General features: G+C 43.5%; 3 protein-coding genes across 5 annotated transcripts; 1 reads left to right on the plus strand and 2 right to left on the minus strand.

Annotated features, from left to right (window-relative positions):
* Positions 1-1,031: 1,031 nt before the first annotated feature.
* On the minus strand, positions 1,032-6,262 carry cnot9 (CCR4-NOT transcription complex subunit 9). 2 transcript variants are annotated; one of them, XM_079169977.1, is made up of 8 exons: positions 5,908-6,262; positions 5,034-5,219; positions 4,761-4,876; positions 4,092-4,201; positions 3,874-3,983; positions 3,512-3,610; positions 3,308-3,399; positions 1,032-2,181 (listed from the first exon to the last, which is right to left on the minus strand). In XM_079169977.1, exons 1-8 carry the CDS (start codon positions 5,923-5,925, stop codon positions 2,013-2,015), a joined length of 900 nt encoding a protein of 299 aa, XP_079026103.1. In that variant the 5' UTR covers positions 5,926-6,262; the 3' UTR covers positions 1,032-2,012. The 2 variants fall into 2 exon arrangements, with proteins under 2 accessions (XP_079026103.1, XP_079026102.1); XM_079169976.1 differs by having other exon boundaries at positions 3,874-4,201.
* A 135-nt stretch (positions 6,263-6,397) lies between these two features.
* Positions 6,398-18,230, plus strand: usp37 (ubiquitin specific peptidase 37). Its single transcript, XM_079169975.1, has 24 exons — positions 6,398-6,525; positions 7,390-7,620; positions 8,344-8,494; positions 9,633-9,721; positions 9,809-9,924; positions 10,204-10,281; positions 10,509-10,597; positions 11,300-11,393; positions 11,635-11,790; positions 12,036-12,167; positions 12,311-12,434; positions 12,578-12,825; positions 12,958-13,075; positions 13,188-13,267; positions 13,460-13,624; positions 13,808-13,861; positions 14,402-14,549; positions 14,639-14,858; positions 15,007-15,173; positions 15,548-15,608; positions 15,914-16,029; positions 16,149-16,218; positions 16,530-16,668; positions 16,756-18,230. The coding sequence occupies exons 2-24, from the start codon at positions 7,447-7,449 to the stop codon at positions 16,841-16,843; spliced, it is 2,877 nt and encodes a 958-aa protein (XP_079026101.1). The 5' UTR covers positions 6,398-6,525; positions 7,390-7,446; the 3' UTR covers positions 16,844-18,230.
* A 127-nt stretch (positions 18,231-18,357) lies between these two features.
* ybey (ybeY metalloendoribonuclease) lies at positions 18,358-20,397 on the minus strand. 2 transcript variants are annotated; one of them, XM_079169979.1, is made up of 5 exons: positions 20,165-20,397; positions 19,819-20,059; positions 19,512-19,643; positions 19,213-19,281; positions 18,358-18,587 (listed from the first exon to the last, which is right to left on the minus strand). In XM_079169979.1, exons 2-5 carry the CDS (start codon positions 20,026-20,028, stop codon positions 18,492-18,494), a joined length of 507 nt encoding a protein of 168 aa, XP_079026105.1. In that variant the 5' UTR covers positions 20,029-20,059; positions 20,165-20,397; the 3' UTR covers positions 18,358-18,491. The 2 variants fall into 2 exon arrangements, with proteins under 2 accessions (XP_079026105.1, XP_079026104.1); XM_079169978.1 differs by having other exon boundaries at positions 19,819-20,397.
* Positions 20,398-20,502: the final 105 nt, after the last annotated feature.

The raw sequence follows: 20,502 nt of genomic DNA on the forward strand, positions 1-20,502 counted from the left end.
CTCCCCTCTCACTGCCGGGTCTGGGAAACCTGATTCCCTAGTCACTGCTGCCGCACGCTGGTACGCTCTGCTCCCGCCCCTCCTCATCCTCCTCTACCCCCCTCCCCCCACTGCCTTCCTTCCTTTCCTGCCACTCCCTCACTCCGCCATCCGCAGACCCCCCTCTACTGCATCTGGTGGGGGTCACTCCCCTCAGCCTGCTTCGCCTCGTTCTTTCTCCCTCATCCTCTGGGTAATCGCTGATGCTCCGCAGAGGGACTTGTGTTCCTTTATCAGCACTGATAACGGAGTAATACAATTCTTGGAAAGAAGGCTTGCTGTGCCGGGGGGAGGGGGGGGAAGGAGCCCAATCATAAAACAATGAGAAATACCTATATTAAAAAAAACTAATATCCTGAAATCTGATCTCAGAAGATTGCAATAGTCTGAGTCAGGGACGATAAAGGGCTGCACTGTAGATCTTGGCAGTATGCCACATCCTGCAGAGCCTTGATTGGTAGGCAATCTTTTAGTTACACTCTTGATATATATCTCTACGGTCCAATATGCACGTGAAACTGCATTGATAATAGTTTTAATATGCAAATAAATCATGGGTGAATATGGACAATGTGGACGTCTGACTCACAAATAGCAACGTCGACGTCACTTTCCCTCCAACCAGTCGTACTAATGCACCCCTCCGTTTGAAAGGAACGGCTTTAGATACTTTCCTCGCGAAAGGTAAACGGACAGAAACACACAACACACTTAGGAGCTTCTCCTACCGGGGATCGGGTTTGCTCACAAATGGAAGGCTTGAGCAGAGGGGGTTTTTGGCGATGGATGCTGTCCATCTCAGTAGTTGTGAGGATAATGGAATCTTTGGGGGGGGGGGGGGGGGGGTCTGTTAATGTACTGGTGAAAGCTCATCAGTGTTCTGAGTGAGCACTCAGTGAGCGCAGGTGTGCCGCTTTCTCTTCTGACTGATAAAGAATGGACCCAGTGTAAAAAAAATGACTGACTGCAATATCCCTCAACTTAAAAAGAAAACAGCTGTTCTTTATTTACATCACTAGTGACAATAACGGCTCATCTGAGCTGCTGAGCCAAGACTCAGACGTAGTTGAAACAATTGATTAATCAATTAAAAGTCATTTGAAGTATTGCTGGACTGCCATATACAAAGCCAGTTAACACAATGAACTAATCAGAAATAAGTCAACTGTTTTGCTAAACTGCTGCATATAATCAGACCAAAGAAGAACAAAAAGAGACACAACTAGTCAGAAGATTAAAAAGTCTTATTTGAAATGAGAGAAGCAAAAAAAGAAAGAAAAAGAACAGTTCCTACTGTGAAGTGGAATGTTACAGAAAGTTACAGTGTTAAACGGGGAAAGGCGAGAGCTGACCGATATATTGGTAGAGCTGATATTAACAACCGACACTAGCCTATCATTGATACATCAGTACTGATATGCTGACAGACATCCAGATACAAATTGCAGTGTGGTGAAATGCAGCAGTTCATGTTTTACAGGCCGTATTTTAACGTACACTTGGCGGTTAGCTTTCTCCCTTATTTCAAGTTAAATGTACGTTTCTCCTGTAACTCAGTTATTACAATATTGTTTTGATAGTGAGGTATTTTGTTAAACAGAAAACATATCATACTCAGACATATCTTTCATGTTGCGACATAAACAAATACCAGCCAATATATCATTATTGGTTTTAATTTTTCCTCAAATATCAGTTATTAGTATCGGCTTTGAAAATCTACGATCAGTCCGGCTCTTTAAAAAAAGAAAAAAAAAGAAAAAAAAAAGATTTTCAGCTGTGAAGAAGTGACCATGTGTGGAAGTGACATAGTGGCAGAAAAAAATACAACAACAACAACTGGTGTAATCCAAAAAGCAAATCTTTCTCCATTATGTCCTTCCCCTTTTGTCTTACTGCCGCGTTGGGCAAAAATACAAAATCTAGACGGTGACGAGAGTCCTTCTGTGTCGGCTGCAAACGCTCCGTCCTCATCACTGCGGAGCCAGCGGGATGCCTCTGGCGTCGGTGACTTGGCCCTCCTGCAGGTTCTTCACCAGCTGTGCCAGCCAGCGCTTGGTGGTGGTGTCGTCCTTCAGCACCTGGGCGAAGGTGCTGTCTTTCAGCTGGTCTGGCAGACACTGACGCAGGGCTTCTCTGGCCCTGAGGAAAAGAATGCCACGTGTCACAAAAACCACCATATACTTCTCCGTCAACGTCTGGCTCTAAAAGAGGCAGCTTCTCATGTTGCATGGCTCCAAATGGAAGCGAGAGGTACACCGTATTTAAAAAAAAGAAGCTATTTTTGGAGGTTCTCCTGCTTATTATCCCAGATCTATATTTCAGTTATAACCTCTCTTCTGCGATATGATTTCCTGACATGCATTATTAATACTACTTAAATGGATACTAGCTATAATGGGCTATATCTTACCTATTAGGTTGATATACTAAATATTGGCGGACTTAAAAAAGCCCAGTGTGTACTAGTAGCAGGACTGAAATACAAGTATAATATTTGTGTTTTCGATCGTGTATAAATCACCTGAAACTAAGAATCGCGTTTTTGGCCGCTAAGAATGAGTCCTTGATATCTACACATCGCGCAGATTCTATTTGATTTCACATAATACCGCGTTTCCTGTGAGAACACTGAGCTAGGGAGGGCAGACGGATGCTGATCCACTTCATCTGATGATGAAATAGGTGACTGTCGTGACAATCCCCTAAGTCATAAATTCATTTTCAGATCATTGTCTAGTAAATAATTGGTGTATAAACATTAGGTTCTGATCCCAGGCCGACATGTCACCACACACTGGATTTGTGTAATGGCTCCTCCTAGTGGCAAGTACCGACAGTTAAATTCTTTAGTCGTATTCTCAGTCCTGTCAGAAGTTTCCAGAGTCATAAAGGGAGTAGGGGTATCATTGTATACTGGTATTGATGATAACAGTGATATCTAAACATCATGTTAATAATAAACATTTCATAATATTGTGTAAATAATCCAGCGCCTGTTAAATCATTTTATATCTACAGTTACGGTTACAGACCCTCTCTTGTATTTTTAGTGTGATTCATTTGCCCAAAAAGAGACAAAAAGACACAAATATATATTCATTTTGGCCACTATTATTTGTGTCATAAAACTATATTGAAAATCTGATATTGTGACGTCCCTATGAGGGACCTGAACCTACCGTACACAAATTACCAGCCAATCAAGAGCCGAAGGTAAAACAGGTGAGCACATACGGTGTATCGCATCGGTTCAACATTGCTCTACCTGAGATTGTCTGAGAGGCGAAGGTAGCAGCGGACGACGTGCTTCAACAGGCGAGCTGATGGTTCTTTAGAGAGCTGGAGCACCATTTTGCCCTGCAAAAAAAAATAATGTATGTGTAAATGTGCAATGGGGACTGCTGGGGCCAATGTTGCACTGTGCAGAGGGCCTCAGAATCTAAATTCAGAGGTTCCTCAAAACACTTACGAGGATCATGGCCACATGGGAGAAGCGTTCATACGTCTGACATATATAGGCCAGCCCTGTGTCATCCAACAAGATCTTCTGCAGTATAAAAGTAGCAACCTGCCAGACAAAAGGAAGGGAAGAATGTTAGCCCACATCACAACCCCATGAGGTACAGGAACATAGAAACATATGAAAAGAGTAAAAAAAGAAAGACGGTGAAATGAGCACTACAGCAGCTGTAAAAGCTCATATTTCTAAATAAAAAGCAGCAGGTTGGGAGAGATGACGCAGGATTTATCAATTACTGCATACCAACAGTCATGTTAGGGTACAGGTCAGTTAGAGGACCGTATGAAAAGCAGCCGGAACAGTTTCAGTACCGTCTTGGAGAGCTCACTCCCTGATTCCATGATGCGGAGACACAGCGGGATGATTTCGGTGGTGAGGAGGAAGTTAATCACTTCTTGTTCGTCCGTTTTGACCAGAGCACCTGCCGTAAACACAGAAACACAGCTCGGTGAGAATAACGCCGACACCGTTTTAATGGAAAGAACCATCATTCGAGAAATGCAAACCCATGAGCAGGAGGGAAGCGTACCTATAACTCCGAGGCTGGTAAGTCGCAGGTACTCAAACGGACGTGTTTTGCTCACAGTGTGCAGAAAGGGGTAAAGGAAAAGAGGGATGTGAGCGGCAAGAAAGGCCGACCTGGTGAAGGGACAAAGAAGTAAAGCATTTTAGAATCAACGTGACCAGACTCTTATACAAAGTAAATATCAGAGGTAAGCTGCACAGTCCCTTTATACCGACATGGATTTTACTGACAAAGGAGACTAATGTAAAGTACCTACATCAACATTAAAAGCAATTAACTGAACAGGGATTAAAAGCCCCAGTTCTAGGATGTGAGACTAATTCCTGTGTCAATAAAAAAAAATACATCTAACAAAGTAAATGAGTCAGGTGTCCTGTCTGATAGAGACGTTAAGTTCCGGGGCATTGCCTTTAATAGTCACTGACAAATTATAGTCCCATTAAAAACATCCAAATACCTAAAAACAAGTATCACTGAACTTGTTTGCCGGTGACTATTTGACTGAGATTTCAACAAAAGTACATTTTGTCAGATGTGGTGGTAAAAAAAACAGCCTTTGCCCTATGGATGTAACATGACATGGTTGAAGCTTCTGAAGACAGCCTGTCATCAACAGCATTGAAAAATAAAAATAAAAATAAAAATGTTTCCATTTGAAGAACTCCCTATTACCGTGTCTCTGGGTGTGAGGCAACACACTGCAGCAGTGCCAGGGCATTGCACACTCTGTTAGACTGGTGAGCTGTAAGCGTAGGCGGGTTTATAGATGGATAGATGTTCACGATTTCCTAATAAAAAGAGAAAGAAATAAGATGACAGAAATCAGTTAAACTTATATCTTTAAAAAAAGGCCACGCAACAGCAGATATAATGAACACACATGTATACTAAGTGGCACAGCTAGGGACGGGACATGGAGGGGGGGGGGGGGGGGGGGGGTCATACCTGCAACAGGGCAGCGATCGTGCCACAGGAGTGCCAGAGCATTGGGGCCAGGTCTGGCACAGACTCGCGCTTCTTGCTCAGCTCCAGCAAGGCATTCTCTCTGGTCTCCGGACTGGACAGCTCATTGATCCATTGGTAGATCTTCTCCCGGTCTACCTGGGCCAGAGCTGTGACGTTAGTAACAGCCTGGATAAGGACGGGAACACAGTCAAACGCATCCATTATCGCCATGCAATTAAACTTTGGATACCGTCAATATGAAGGTGTGAGAAAAGACATCATCTGCCATTTTGCTTATCATAACAATACTTATTATGACATATCTTATGTGTGTTACAGCTAGACACATTGACATTATGGAATCGCATTATAAAAATCAATATATTTAACTATATCAGCTTTATCCTGGTGTCTCTGGGAATTAATTGGCAGTTTTTTTATGAGATCTACATAAATTATTATTATGCCATCACCTAGTTATGTCAGATAAAGTATGTATTTAGTCAGAGACCCAACCATTGCAAGCTGTGCAGCCAAACATGGTCCAAAGCCACAAGCTATTTTAAGCTTCATTTGGGGAAATACGAATAAGTGGTGCAGAAGACATCTACAATATTTCCAATTGATGAAATGGTGTAACCATAAAAAAACTAAACATGGAGTCTTGGGAGTTGGATATTTCCCTCGGTGTAAAAAAATGATAAAACTTAAATTAAGAGTTGGAACATGATACTCCATATATGTAGCTAATACTGTCAGACAGTGTTGGACATCAACGATTACAATCAAAAGCAACATATAACGATAGAAAAGATTGCAAAAAGTATGTTAAGGCGGTTAATACCGCACATTACACTGTTATTAAGATACTCACTGCTCCCGTGGCCAGCATTCTCTGAAGCTTTGTGTGGTCCCGAGGTGTCGTTTAAACTACTGTATCAGCTGAAGTGTGGTGTAGCAGCAAACTAACGTGGCTGCAATGAAACAAACTTGGCGAAACCAGCACACAGCACAGGCAGCTAGCCCAAGCTAGCTGCTAACGTTAGCGTTAAATGTCTCGTCAAACGGAATCCAGTAGCTACGCGCGAACATCAACATCACAAACAACATAACTTCACATCAATATCAGCATAACAAAACGTTAATATGTTCCGTATCGATAACGGCTCCGATAGATTGAAGGCTATTGACCAAATAACATTATCCAGCGGGTAGTTTTTGTTGGCAATGGAGGCAACCAACCTAAATACAAATCGCCAAGATATCGCGAGAGCGGGATCGGACTCACTCTCGGCGATCATTTCCGTTGTCAATTTTCACATTCCCGCCATCATCGCGCAGTGTTGCGAGGCGTCGTGTGCGGGTCCACTGTCAACAACATACGTACTGGGGAGCAGGTGAATGCCGGCAAAACAAACTTTCTGCCGTCGGAGGACCCACGGAGACGATATTGTGATTTAAAAGTTTCAAGACGACCACGTATCATCGACAGGTAAAGAACGGCGACGATTTAATTAAACTGTGAGAGTGTTTTCATCACCAAATTACAATCAGGCAAATTAGCCAGTTAGCTAGTTCCCGCTAGCATACTAGCCGACTTGCTAATGTCGGCCTCCCCTCCATTCAGCGTCTGTAGATGAGGGGACGACATCTACATCCCATACATTCGGCTTGTCCGTAACGTTAGTCGCCCTAGCTGACTCTTTTTGTGACTGTTCGTCTCGTCAGAAAAACGTTAACCAAGCAAGAAGTGAGGAGCGCTGGTCGCACTGTGTCGCGCATCTTCGCTCGTCTTCGCTGCCGCGGTTCAGAGTGGCCATCGGGTTAGTTTGACGGCTAACGCAGACCGGGCTACATTGACTCTTACTGGAAGTGCTAGCCAGCTAACACAAGTGGCGTGAGTTCCTCCACTTTGTAAAACATTCACACATGTCTGTAAAAAATGTTGCTGCGAGTGTACAGTCTAGTTTAAAGAGTGCTGTGTTTTAGCTGTTGTGCTAACGTTACGCTGCATGTGGTTGAGTTTGTTGTGACTTTAAACAAGCGCTCAGTAGTAAACCGCTGCACATAGCGGCTTAGCTTGATTGCTTTATTTATATTTGTCATCAGCTGAGTAACACAAACATCGCGAATAACAAGTGTTTTGGGGAGTTTTCTAAAAATGTGTTTGGTTTATCATTGAGCTTATTAGCATACGCTTGTCAGTGGCAGTAAGTATGGTAAATCGGTGGCACTGATGCGGTTAAAGCGTGACATTTACAATCTACATCTATGTAGACTAGACACAGATGGTGCGCTGTAAATGACACAGTTGTGGTTGTAATGACATTGATTATTTAATTTCCCTCTTGTATAGGATTCGTTTGGTCACAAGGTCCCAGCCTCCAAAAGGGCACCAACTGGATAGTAAGCCATGTCAACCATAGTGCCCAAACTCTCCAGCGGTGGCGCTGTAAAGATCCGCTTGAGCAGCATGGACATGGGCACCACCAGATGGAAAGAGGGGACTTTTGAGATTCTGGAAAAGGACAACAAAGTCAACCTGTGTATACGATTCAGCTGTGGCGGAGCTTCCAAAACCTTCCAGGTATTGTTCAGTTTAAAGATATTCAATAACTGGTGCAGCTGTGAAAACATTGATTGGATTCTGAAGCATCACCACTTGAATATTTGAGAGTCTCGTCTTCAGAGCAGTCTTGGTTATTTCTCCCTTTTATGATAAACGTATGATATGGATGTTAGCTGTTTGTTGATGCTTGTTCTTTAATCGGCAATATTAAGTAATGGCTCGCTTGTACAACAAGCATTAAGATACAATTACAAGGGTTTGGAAGCATTGATGCTGTAAAATGTACAACAATTAAACGTATAACTTAAGTTAGGAAGGAACACAGAGTAAATTAATTTCAGCGTAAAATTAATAGGCTACTAAAGTATTCAATTGTAATTATTTATGGCAAAATGTACGAGATGGATAAATAAAACAATAATTAATCGATTCATTTGACTATATTCAGTGTTTGTCCTATTTATTATATCTTTATTATTAGCGCCGCCGCTAAAATTTCACAAGAGCTGAGGAGAGACGGGTGACGCTAAGTTGACGTTGGTACCGGTTACAAACAGGCGCGTTAGTGAACGCCATGCGAACATGCTGTTTGGATTTGGTGTTTGTTAGTTTTTAGAGAAGATACAACAACATTTGGTCTGCGGCAGAATGAGTGTCTTCATTCCCCCCCGTACCCATCCGCTGGCCCAAAGCAGACGAGCTCGTGGAAACACTAATCTCGTTTTGTTTTCTTGCCCTCAGCTGAGCCAGAACTTGAAGACTGTGAACCAGAATTTGAGCCGAATCATGCTGACTTTGAAGGACAGCAGCGTCATCATCCTCGACAAGATTCCTCAGACTTTGCTTCAGAAGACTAAAGAATACCTGGAAAAGCTGAAGCTGGGAAAGCCAAGTAATTACACCACCGCTCATTTTAAGAACATGCAAAGCTTTGTTGATGGTTCGCAGCACGATGGGAACCAAAGGAAAGTGATCGCTGTCTGCGTGGTTTGTGATTGAGCCGGGTACAAAGTCATTGTTTTAGTTTTAGTGTTTTAGAAAAATAGTGACTAAATGGTTTTTTTTTCCAGTTGGACTTTGACATATCCTTAGTTAAAGAATTGCCAGATTAGATAAAGCAACAAACTGTTAAGTCCTGTTACATTTGATTCCGATGCAAGTTTGTCCTGCTCCTTCTACTCCTGGTACTGAGTAGTTGCCTTTGATTTTGATAACCAGTCTCTTCTTAAAGAACATGGGTACGTCTAAAGATAACACCACCAGTACATTGGACCTCTCTCCGCCGATCTGGCCCCAATCTCTCCAAACGAGCCGTTGCTTTTCTTTATTTAAATTGAGCAAATAGTCTCAAAGCAGGTCATGAGCCGTTCGCCCAGTCCCGCTCTGAGCTGGTGTCGTTAAAAATGACAAAGAATATAACAAACCGGCTCTAATTATAACCAAATGTACCGATAAAATTAGATTCACCATCTTTTGTGAATCTGTTCAAGCGCCTCCTGTAATTCAGCAAACTCATAAACCACCAAAGAGCACACGTTTAGGTATTATTTCACCGTATTTCTCAGCAACAAGTGGACTGAGGGGAAGAATCAGTCTCCACAAACACCACTTTGACACAACACAGCGCTTTCTGCAGTTACTACGATGGTGTCTTTCTGATTTTAGAAGTTTTTCCCTCATCAACTTCTCTCAGAACTTCATCTGCATGTAATATCATGTGGGGGCGCTGTTCTACCAAAACAAGTGTTTTTAAACTCTGTTTAATGTGATATCTGGTTGCAAATAAGAAGTTAAATATCAAATAAATCTGCATAACATGTACATTTGTTAAATTCATACATTTTATTTATATTTTTAATTAAGAGGAAGAAAAAATTCAAGTTCCATGATCCGTCGTCTATTATTGCGTTACTCTCCCTGGCATTTTAGATAATTGCCGTGGTATCGTTTCAGTATTGTCAGAGTAATATAAAGTATTGTAATTCACGTGCTTTGGCCTGATTTCTTAGTTCTTTTCTTTAACTTGGCAGTTTTAAAATCATCCCATGGAAGTGCAAACTTCAGTGTGCTCGGGAACCGCTCTGCGAAAAATGACACCAATCCCTCAGGGGAGAGACAGGTGAGCAAGAAAACCCCACGTTTTCTTAACTTTAAATTTAGAGACGTGTACACTGACATTTGACTGAAATTGCCTAACCTCCTCCAGACAACGCCGAGGCGGCAGAGTGCAGAAGGCAGAGAGGACACGACACCGCGAAAGCCCCTGGGCAGCCCGAGCAGAGCTGCCTCCACTCCCACTCGCACCGGACTCTCCGAGAACAGGTGTGGTGGAAATCCATGTTGCTGTCGATATGCAAATGATGTCATGTGATCCATTTGATGCGGCAATGAAGCGTGGCATCATTACAATGGAGTGCAGCCTGTGTTGTGTTCTTTCTACCGATAACAGGCCCGTGGCAGGCATTCCTTGTGACGATCTTCCTGTATGTGACCGATGTCCTAATGGAGAACTTTGACGCCTGTCATGGTTTTGTCTTTCTTTCCAGTTTAGGGTCGGTTCAGGTTTGTAACATGAATTGTTCCGTGTCCCTGTTTTTCCAGGAGCGAGAAGAGAAAGAGACTCCTGACCTCAGAAAGTGACCTGACCGAGGACTACCCCAAGGAAAATGACTCATCAAGGTAAAAGCTACACGCCTCACTGCCCACACTGAACTTCAGTGGGTGGTGGATACGCATACATGAAACCTTTTGACTCTGTATCTGGTGAAAACAAGGATACCAGAATGTTAATCTATACAGTACTGTAATGCGTTTCATTTACATGAATAATGGCTTACATTGGCAGAATGGAGTTTTAGATTCCACAGTCGGGTAACATCCAACAATCTATGTACTTTTATCCTTAGCAACAACAAGGCCACTTCGGATCCATCCAGGAAGTTCCTGCTGAGCTGCAAAGAGAAGCTGAAGCAGGCAGAAGAGAACCGGAGCTCAGGTAAACGTCGACGTCCACAACTCTGCAGCAACACTTTCTATATGTTGCTGCTTATGTCTCGCAGGATAGATTTACCTCTCAGTGCTCCACACTAACTTTAATTAATGGCATCAGCTTTTGGTTGCCGAAACTGAAAATATGGTCAACTTGCATTTCAGCAATTAAGATACTTTGCAGTTATATGTCAGCTTAATAATAGAAATGTAACATAAAAGAATGAAAGCTTTGTCACAGTAAACAAAAGTCTTTGTAGTTTGCAGAATTTGAATGTACAGGACTGTCTCAGAAAATTAGAATATTGTGATAAAGTTCTTTATTTTGTGTAATGCAATTAAAAAAACAAAAATGTCATGCATTCTGGATTCATTACAAATCAACTGAAATATTGCAAGACTTTTATTCTTTTAATATTGCTGATTATGGCTTACAGCTTAAGTAAACTCAAATATCCTATCTCTAAATATTAGAATATCATGAAAAAGTATACTAGTAGGGTATTCAACTAATCACTTGAATCGTCTAATTAACTCGAAACACCTGCAAGGGTTTCCTGAGCCTTGAAAAACACTCAGCTTGGTTCAGTAAACTAAATCACACGTATGGGGATTATCACAATATTCTAATTTTCTGAGACAGTCCTGTATAGAGCATCAACCTGTGTATTCAGACCTAAATCTGACTTCACGCTTCGCTCGCCCTCAGCTCCGCTGGGTTCAACTCCCCTTCAGCCGACGTCGTTCTACGGGAGCCGCTCTGTGACTAAAGACTACAGCCAGAGCCACTCTTTCCTGGACAGGTGAGTTTCTCTAGTGGTCGGCTAAAATGCACAAGCTAGCGTTGGTAAAGCAAAGAGCTCAGAACACTTCTCCTTCTCCATACACATTCCTCTCTCTCTCTTTTTCGTGCTCGTGGGAGAATAGTGTCACATTATTGCACATTTATTAAATGTTGGGCCAACGATGGCTGAAGCAAATTGTGTTGTCATTGTGGGGCCATTGAGATTCACATCTGTCTAATCTTTACCCCCCCACCCCCAGGCCATCCAGCACAGCTCAGACCACTACAGCCAAGAGAAGCCTCATGCTGCCCAATCACTCCACTCCCTTCAAGAAAGTGCGCACCTCTCTGGACTACAGTGGCTGGAACAAGCAGCGGCCCTCCACTCTGGCCCAGCCTCAGCCCCCGCTGCAAGGGTAAGAATCAGCCGGATGTGAAGAGAGGCTGGACTGCATTTATTTTGGATGTTGTGAACCCAAAGGATGACAAGGGAAAATCTGAAAAAGCTGTGTACGCAAGAGAAATAAATGTCTCCCATGAAAACCATGTCTCCGTACGCCCTGGAAGGAGTTGTGTTGGAATTTCTGTTATCCAAATTCAAGGCCAGACATCATTTCATTTTCATACATTGTGTATATCCTGTCGTTCATAATTATCCCAGATTTTCCAACCTGGGCAACACTTGCTACATGAACGCCATCCTGCAGTCCCTCTTCAGCCTGCCGTCCTTCTCCAGCGACATGCTGAGGCAGAGCATCCCGTGGAAGAAGTTGCCCATCAATGCATTGCTGAGGTACGACGTTAGTCTCTGTAGACTAGGGGAGATCCATTTGTGCCTGAATCATTCCTTCAATCATGCCTTTGTTAATGGACTCCTTTTGAAAATAAAACTGCGTAATAGTAGTTTATTCTGTGCGATGTCTTTGCTGCCTGCAGGCGTTTCGCTCACCTTATGGTGAAGAAGGACGTGGGCTGTCCGGAGACAAAAAAGGACCTCTTGAGGAAAGTGAAGAGTGCCATCTCCTCCACGGCTGAGCGTTTCTCTGGAAACATGCAGAATGTAAGATGTCCCGCTAGAATCAATGGTTCAGTTGTTGTTGATGGGTCCGTCTCAGTTTTGTACGTCCCGTTGGTACATAACCCTCCTCTTCCATTCATTAACTGTGCTTAATTCAGTACCGTGCGTGTGCCGTTGTTTATCAGGATGCTCACGAGTTCCTGAGCCAGTGTTTGGACCAGTTAAAGGACGACGTGGAGAAAATGAACAAGAGCTGGACAAACGAAGCCGCGGCGTCCTCGTCGTCCTCTGTGGCGTGCGAGAGCGGCCAGGAGGCGACGTCGCCGGCAGGCAAGGCGGAGCCCGGCGAGGAGACGGACACCTCGCGCATCTACACCTGCCCCGTGGCGGTCAACATGGAGTTTGAGGTGCAGCACACCATCACCTGCAAAGGGTGAGAGGCCTGGCTCCTGCTCAATCACCCGAGTTTATCCTTGCGATGTGTCCTTTGTAATGTATTTGACAATAAGTGATCGAGGCTCTGGAGAAAAGAAATGTTCATTTCTGCTTTCATGGTGTTTTGCAGATGTGGCGAGGTCGTTACCAAGCGAGAGCAGTTCAACGACTTGTCCATCGACCTCCCGCGGCGAAAGAAAACCCTCCCGCTTCGCTCTATTCAGGATTCTCTGGATCTCTTTTTTAGGGTAAGAAAATTCATCTTTGTCCACCTTCGAAGCTTGTTATATTAATTTAGTGAGCAACTAGATGTATAACAAGTAAATGTGTCATGATAGAAGTTACTTTTTCCTGTTGCAGATGGAGGAAATTGAGTACTCGTGTGAAAAGTGCAATGGGAAATCAGCGACTGTTATGCATAAATTCAGCAAACTGCCCAGGTATTGGGGGTGCACATGCACAATGCAAAGATGTCACATTCATCTTCAAATGCTTGCAGTTGAACATATTTCAGTGTTGAGCAGACACACACACACACTGCATTTCAAACGTTCGATTAGCACCACAACTGGTACTTCCTGTAAGCACCCGTCGATCACTGCTGATGTGTGATGGGTGTGTTCTCCCTGCAGGGTGCTTATCCTCCACCTGAAGCGGTACAGCTTTAACGCTCAGCTGTCTATGAACAGCAAGCTGGGCCAGCAGGTGGTGATCCCCCGATACCTGACCCTGCTGTCCCACTGCACCGAGTCCACACGACCCCCCTTAAGTCTCGGCTGGAGCTCCCAAACCTCCATGTAAGAAGTCCTAAACGCAGTGAAATAAAATGTGTGAATAATAACTTTAAATATTTACATCCGGAGCTTTTGGGTGATTCAGTAGGGTTTTATGTAAAGTCTTTTTTTTTTACTTGGATGCATTAAATTTGGCTGAGAGATGAGAACAAAGGTTTGTAAACATTTTCATGTTTTTCCACAAAGGTCAAGAACACTCAAAACATCTCAAATGGTCAACTCCTCCACAGCACCTCTCCGGTAAGTACCGCCAGTTCAAACGATGACGCATCCCTTGTGAAAAGTGGCTTTGACGTCATTAGACCTTAAAGCCATATATGATATAATGCATGATTGTGTCCTGAAATGGCATTAAAAAATATGATTTTAATTGGTTTCAATCGGAAAATGTTTGTCCTTAAGAGTTTGTAGTTTGTTTTGGCTACGCAGATTATTGCTGGAGCTGAGGATGAACATCCCAAAAAAGAAAAAAAAGAAAGCTCACACCATCTTAAAATGTTACCACAGCCACACATTAATGTAGCCAAAATGATCACATGACCACAGCTTTAGTAAAGCTCTTAAGTGTGCTGCAACTTGTTCTCTGTTCGACCGGCTTAATAGATTGTGTGTAGGAAACCACAAACAGTGTCATCTGTCACATATTGCAGGACAAGAGTAATATCCTAAATTGTGCCTGGACTTCATTTTACTATTTGCTTATGAATTCAATCACTGAGCTTATGACCGTGTGTGTGTGTGTGTGTGTGTGTGTGTGTGTGTGTGTGTGTGTTTGTGTAGACGGATTGGAGGGAAAGTGTCCAACTCCAGCTGCACCTCTATTCTCTTGGACTCCGACTGTGAAGAAGAGCTCAGCAGAAAGGTGATCGCGAGCCGCAAGCGCCGCCTCAGCAGCTGTCTGCCTGACGACGACGACCGACCGGAGGAGGTGAGCAATATACTGCCGGACCATGTCGGTTACGATTCAGCCTCCCGTTGTGTCCGTCGCCGTTTAGACACCGTTCTGTGTGTCCTCAGAGAGGAGCAGCGATAGACTCGGCAGACTTTGGTGGCATAAACGACGATGAGATGCTGGCAGCCGTGCTGGAGATGAGTCGTCAAGAGGCCGGGCTCTCAGCTCCGCCCCTTTTGGAGGATGAGCCAACCAGCAGCCCGGACACGGGCTTTGGGGATACAGATGCCCATGACCTGGCCTATCATACAGATCTGCTGGAAACAGACAGCAAACAGCCTTCAGGTAGTCCATTCTGGGAAATAGGGCTTTATACAGGGGGCAGTCCAGTTTTAATTTGAAAAAAATGAAAACGCAGTATAATGGAGGGGTTGTATCACTAGTCTTTGATTTATTAAGGTAACTGACTTGTGTACGGGTCGATCTTGTGTAGATGTGCTGGATTCCCTGGACTTGACCATGGACGAGAACAAGGAGAACCAGACCCCAGAGAGCGTGCAGCAGCAAGGTGAACTGGACTGGGTGCAGCAGTACAGTCTGGATCAGGAGAGAGAGGAACAGGAGTTACAACAGGCTCTGGCTCAGAGCCTCCAGGAGCATGTAAGACCACATGACATCTGCAGGGCTTTCCTTTAAGAACGGAGCGATGGCGCTGCTGCGTCTAAATACTATCGTAGCACCACGATGCCATGAAATATGCGAACTAGAAGTACGACTAGAGGTACTTGAGGAAACCATAATTTGTAAGAAATCCTTATCGAGTAACGCTATGTTGTTACTATCCAGGCTGAACTGGTGTTACATTAAACTGCTTCCTTATGTTTACTTTAAGGATTAGCTTATGTCATGGCAATCATCTAATGAGCAAGCAGGCATCAAACACCCAGCATGCATTACCTGAGTGAAGGAGCCATGTTGAAACCTCTCTCCCTAAATCTCATTGTAACACTGTGTCTCCCCCTCACCCCATACAGGAGGCCCAGGAGCTGAGAGAGGATGACGATCTGAAGAGGGCCACCGAGCTCAGTTTGCAAGGTATGAACCAAGATCGACTGAATGTTGAGTAGCCGACATAATCACTCAAAGCAAACATTTTTTCGTCGTTGAGCATCTTCGGCAGACCAAGAACCATCGATGTTTTGTTGGGGTGCCGGTTTCCGTCGGCAGTTCTCGTCTCTGGCGGATATTTGAGTTTGTTTACCTCTGACATTCCTGTCTTGAAGAGGGTTCAGTCTTAAAGCTAATGTGAGGACGCTGGTATCGTGAACACACAGGACCTCATGCTAGCTTGTCAGGAAGGGGCAATGCCTGACCGCTATCAATATCTTCTCACACAACAGAATTTAACAACTCTCTACCTGAGCTGCTGTGCTCAGATGATGATTCTGGCAACGAGGACGTGCTGGACATGGAGTACACTGAAGCAGAGGCTGAGAACCTGAAGAGGAACGCTGAGGTACCAACGTCTGCCCTATCATTGGTCTATCATAAGTAGCTAACTTTCATAATACACCGTTGGAAACACTGAACCGTTTTGATTCACAGTAACCTAATTATGAATGTTGTGCTCCACAGAGCGGAGACGTGGCCAACTCCTTCAGACTCATCAGTGTCGTCAGTCACATTGGGAGCAGCTCCTCCTCTGGTGAGCACTCAAGTGTTTGTCTGCTGCGGCCCAGAGACGCACCAATACTCCCTCACATAGGAGACAACAGGCCGATGCACCATTCCTTTAATAAATAACATTCTATACAGAGATATTCACGTATTTATTTGTTAGATTAAAAGAAAAAAACATACCTGTTTCCTTACACATTAAAGAATGATCTCAGTCACTTGCATACAGCCTATTAATTAAACACTGGTCTCAGATCAGTACTCTGTATTGGGCCTGAAAAGGTCAGATTGGTGCGTCCTAACCTATCTGCCACAAATGCTCTTTATTTCCCACCATAGGCCACTACATCAGTGACGTGTACGACATGAAGAAGCAGTCGTGGCTGACCTACAACGACCTGGACGTGTCGCGCACACAGGAAGCAGCCGTACAGCGAGACCGGGACCGCAGCGGATACATCTTCTTCTACATGCAAAAGTGAGTGTCCCACAATGAAGCCACTGGGCGTTACATGAGTGTGTTTGCCCTGACACGGTTTGTTTCTTTTACCTTGTGTGTCCTCAGGGATGTGTTTGAGCAGCTGTCTGAAATGGAGCGATCCGGAGTCAACGCCACTCCAGAGGCGGGAAGGAACGTCCTGCAGCCCCTCTGAACAGCTGCACCGCTCCTCTGAACAACCTCGAGTACTACTGATAGCCGTCCTTCTGTGGTCGTCTTCAGGCACTTCTTCTCCTCTACGAAGAACGCTCAACGCCCTGCTAACTTAGCACCCGTGAATGCCAACGCGGGTACTAAACTGTCAAGACTCTTTAAGAAACCAGAAAATGCAGTTAAAAATGTTCAGTGGATCAAATTTTGCCTCCATGTTTTTGGGGGCTGGAGCTTTTCTTTGCTATGATTTTTATCAAACCGTTTTGTAAAGTTTCCTTTCTTCGTTTGTCTCTCGATACACTTCTTCCAACTCTAAAGCCGTTCACTTAAAATGCAACTAGCGAGCACCAGATGCTACTGGTGCTTCATGGATTGTATGTTCTGCAGACCCTTTATTTCCCATATAAACTAAATAAAGATATATTCTATGTTGGAGTATAAGCTATTATAGAGTTAGAGGGGTGTTGTATTTAGCGGGTACATTTTGGTGCAATATTTATGTTCCGGCTCAAACCGGCCAATTCAAATGAGCTTTCTGTCCGAGCGTGTGGATGTTTCCCAACTTGTTTTTTGTGCTTGACTTATGAACGTGTGTGTGTGTGTGTGGGGGGTTGTCTTTGAAGAAGATCTGTAAGCTTAACGAAGCCTGTTTCTTACTGAGCTTTTCTCAGTAAAGCCTACCTTATTCTTTTGGGGATTTTGACTTTGTGCCTCCCAAAAAAACTTTTATAAATATGTATATGAGCTTTACTTTGAAAGTTGTACAACCTTATTGCTTTTGGATAAGTCTGTCAATCCTCGACAATGTGCAAGTACGATTTTTTTTTTTTCCTTTCTAAAAAGCCAACAGATTTTCTATTTATTGCAACATACGGTTAATATGTTAATTAACCCATCAACCTGCCATGGCAAAAATGAGTAATTTATACTAGAGCACCAGGAAAGCTAGCTATCGCCTTTAAATTCACGGCCAGTATTCAGTATTTGACACTTTAAACCTCTGCTAACCTGTTCAACTAGTAGCTACCCGGCGTGCTTGCTTCTGTACTAGACACTGGTTGTTCAGCTTCTTGTTACAACTGTGAAAAAAAATCAAATCACATTTCAGTACACCGTGATTAATGTGCAGTGTTGGAACATGCCGTCTGCTGGACATCAAATTATTTCCTTAACTAACAGAAGAAAGTCTATGATACAGCATTGTAAAACATGGGTAATAAAAAAATAATCTGGATGGTCCAGTTGAGATTATTGATACCCAGTTTAAGGAAGTGTGCATTACTATTAGGACTCCTTGAAGTACAGCACTGTTACAACAGCAGGTTAAGTTACAAATTCATTCACCTTTTTTTTTTTATGTCAGCATTTCTGAAACATTGCTCTCTCCTGAACGTCCCACGTGCCGTGTAAAGAGGGTCAAATGTCTTTGTGAAGTAAAAATGAACCGCTTTCTTTTTCTACCCTTCATACACAGCCGACTCTTCCTACAGCAGATTTTAATAAAATACTACAGTGAAAGTGCACAGACTTTTTAATTTGATGTTTAAAACGGTGCTTGAAAGTGGCCGCAGATTGTGATTGTGTAGAACGCAGCACGACGGTGAATACAGTCAGGATACCGAACAACAATATCGAACACCAGGTACTCGTCAGCTATCCTGGCAGCATCGCTTCATCAGTGGCTCCAGATGTCTCCCCGTGAGCCTGTTGTACTCACTTAGAATGTAGCTCTCCTTCTGCAGCATCTGAAAACGTGACAAACCATTTGGATTTGAATTAGAGTGTGTGTGTGTGTGTGTGTGTGTGTGTGTGTGTGTGTGTGTGTGTGTGTGTGTGTGTGTGTGTGTGTGTGTGTGTATGTATATATATATATAAATAAAATTCAACAAAATCATCTGGGTAGCACCCAAGTAGCATAAACGCATTCAAATCACACAGATCATCAATAATGTCGGCAGTGTTTGGAGAGTTAAACGTGCGTGTTGCGCTTTATATGCTTGAGAGATAAAACCTGATTAAACAGAACATAAACATAGATGGACAGGAGTAATGACACTCATCTCCAGCTAGTTTGCTCACGTTTTACAGTTAAAGGGCCAGTACACATAAATAAATTAAAAAAAACATATTTCCTTAATTACCTCCATTGATATCTAGTTTGTTCGTTCTGATCTGCCTCTAAGATGTATGCTTCCACCCCTATTTAATGAAAAATGATTGGTTCTCTCATCTTTAAGAAATGGGGCAGAAATGTCACAAATGCATCTTGGCACATAAAACCAGAACTATCTGCATGGCTACACACCACACTAGAGAAGCTTTGTGAACAAATGTTACATTGCTAAAAAAAAGAAAAGTTCCCATACAAACCTCAGTCCATTCTTCCTCTGTCTCGTGTCTGTAGCCCAACAGGTGACAGATACCGTGCGCAGTGACAACCTAAGGCACGAGAGGAGCAGTTAATGTCACTGCACACAAAAATGTATTTATTAAATGTATTGTGCATCATGAAAGAAAGCGCCTCTGCAAATCTGAACACGACAGTTGGTGGAATTCAATAACACGGTTGAATATATAAACAAAACATGTCTTGCTGCCTTTCTAAGAGGTGCCACAACTATACTGTTAAGACGACATCAAACATGGCGTACAGAGGTGTAGCTACTCACAGCGAGGGTTCCGTGCAGATCCAGGGACTCCTCTTTACACTGCTTCATCACAAACTCTACTCCCAAGAAAATGTCCCCAAGGTTCAGCTCATCTCTATGAAGGGGGCAAGGCAGTTTACCAGGCCTCAGGTCCTAAAAGAAGCACTATTTCAACCGATTGTTTCAATAAGTCAATTAAAGTAACCCCCTCCCACCAGATTCCAGTTGGTTCAGTCTTACAGAAGAGGAAAATATGTAACGTTAGCCCAGTTAATACATTATAAGAGCAATACTGTCCTATGTTCGCATGTAAGTTGGTCATATTTACCTCGTAGAATGGAAATGAGAGGACGTCCGTGGGCACATTTTTCTTTCTGTAAATTTTATTAATTTGCTGAATCCTGTGGTTATCCACGCAAACGATGCCCAGGTCAAATTTATGGATGCCCAGTATGTGCCTCAGTGTATCGACATCCTTGCGCAGTCTGGCGCGGCGAAGAGGCACCACCTTCTGGAGATTGCGCAGTACTACTCCCATTTTAAAACCCGGCGTAAACAGAGAAAACAGGCTATTAAAAAAAAAAAAAACAGAGACATAGGTTAATGCTGAAAATACAACCCACCGACGATGACGGCCAGTAATTCAATTTAACTAGTAATTCTGTGGCAGTCACTTCACGAGAAGGGTTGGTCAGCTTCGCGTTAGCCGCGAGCGATGTTCCGCCATTCCGGCCCGGCAGAATTCAAGGTGACACCGCGGTAGCAACATGGAGGACCCCAACGGATTATTTACGCTTTCTCTGGGTAGTTTGTATATGACAGTGAAGTTGAGAGAAGTTAAACATATTTTTCCGTCTAAGGAAAATGGTCCCTCGCCCGTTCATTCGCGCAATGAACCGGTCGCAACGTTGGCAGGAGCGGAAAGGGATTTAGCATCAAACGGGGACCTAATTAGCTGTCGGACCGGAACCGGATGTGAGGAAATGTGTTTGAACCCATATTTGTTATATAC

The sequence above is a fragment of the Pholis gunnellus genome (assembly GCF_910591455.1).
Source record: "Pholis gunnellus genome assembly, chromosome: 12".
Taxonomy (NCBI): domain Eukaryota; kingdom Metazoa; phylum Chordata; class Actinopteri; order Perciformes; family Pholidae; genus Pholis; species Pholis gunnellus.

What these genes read in the sequence shown, in the direction of transcription:
- cnot9 (XM_079169976.1), bottom strand. An exon ending in GGAGTGAGCTCTCCAAGACG is followed by an intron (nt 3,611 to 3,873) that starts GTACTGAAACTG and finishes TTTGTCTGGCAG; the next exon opens with GTTGCTACTTTTATACTGCA. An exon ending in CGCCTCTCAGACAATCTCAG is followed by an intron (nt 2,182 to 3,307) that starts GTAGAGCAATGT and finishes TCTTTTCCTCAG; the next exon opens with GGCCAGAGAAGCCCTGCGTC.
- usp37 (XM_079169975.1), top strand. Translation starts at nt 7,447, where the DNA reads ATGTCAACCATAGTGCCCAAACTCTCCAGCGGTGGCGCTGTAAAGATC. An exon ending in AAGGAAAATGACTCATCAAG is followed by an intron (nt 10,282 to 10,508) that starts GTAAAAGCTACA and finishes TTTTATCCTTAG; the next exon opens with CAACAACAAGGCCACTTCGG. An exon ending in AGACAGCAAACAGCCTTCAG is followed by an intron (nt 14,859 to 15,006) that starts GTAGTCCATTCT and finishes GATCTTGTGTAG; the next exon opens with ATGTGCTGGATTCCCTGGAC.
- ybey (XM_079169979.1), bottom strand. Translation starts at nt 20,028, where the DNA reads ATGGGAGTAGTACTGCGCAATCTCCAGAAGGTGGTGCCTCTTCGCCGC. An exon ending in ATCTGCACGGAACCCTCGCT is followed by an intron (nt 19,282 to 19,511) that starts GTGAGTAGCTAC and finishes CTCGTGCCTTAG; the next exon opens with GTTGTCACTGCGCACGGTAT. An exon ending in CAGAGGAAGAATGGACTGAG is followed by an intron (nt 18,588 to 19,212) that starts GTTTGTATGGGA and finishes TCACGTTTTCAG; the next exon opens with ATGCTGCAGAAGGAGAGCTA.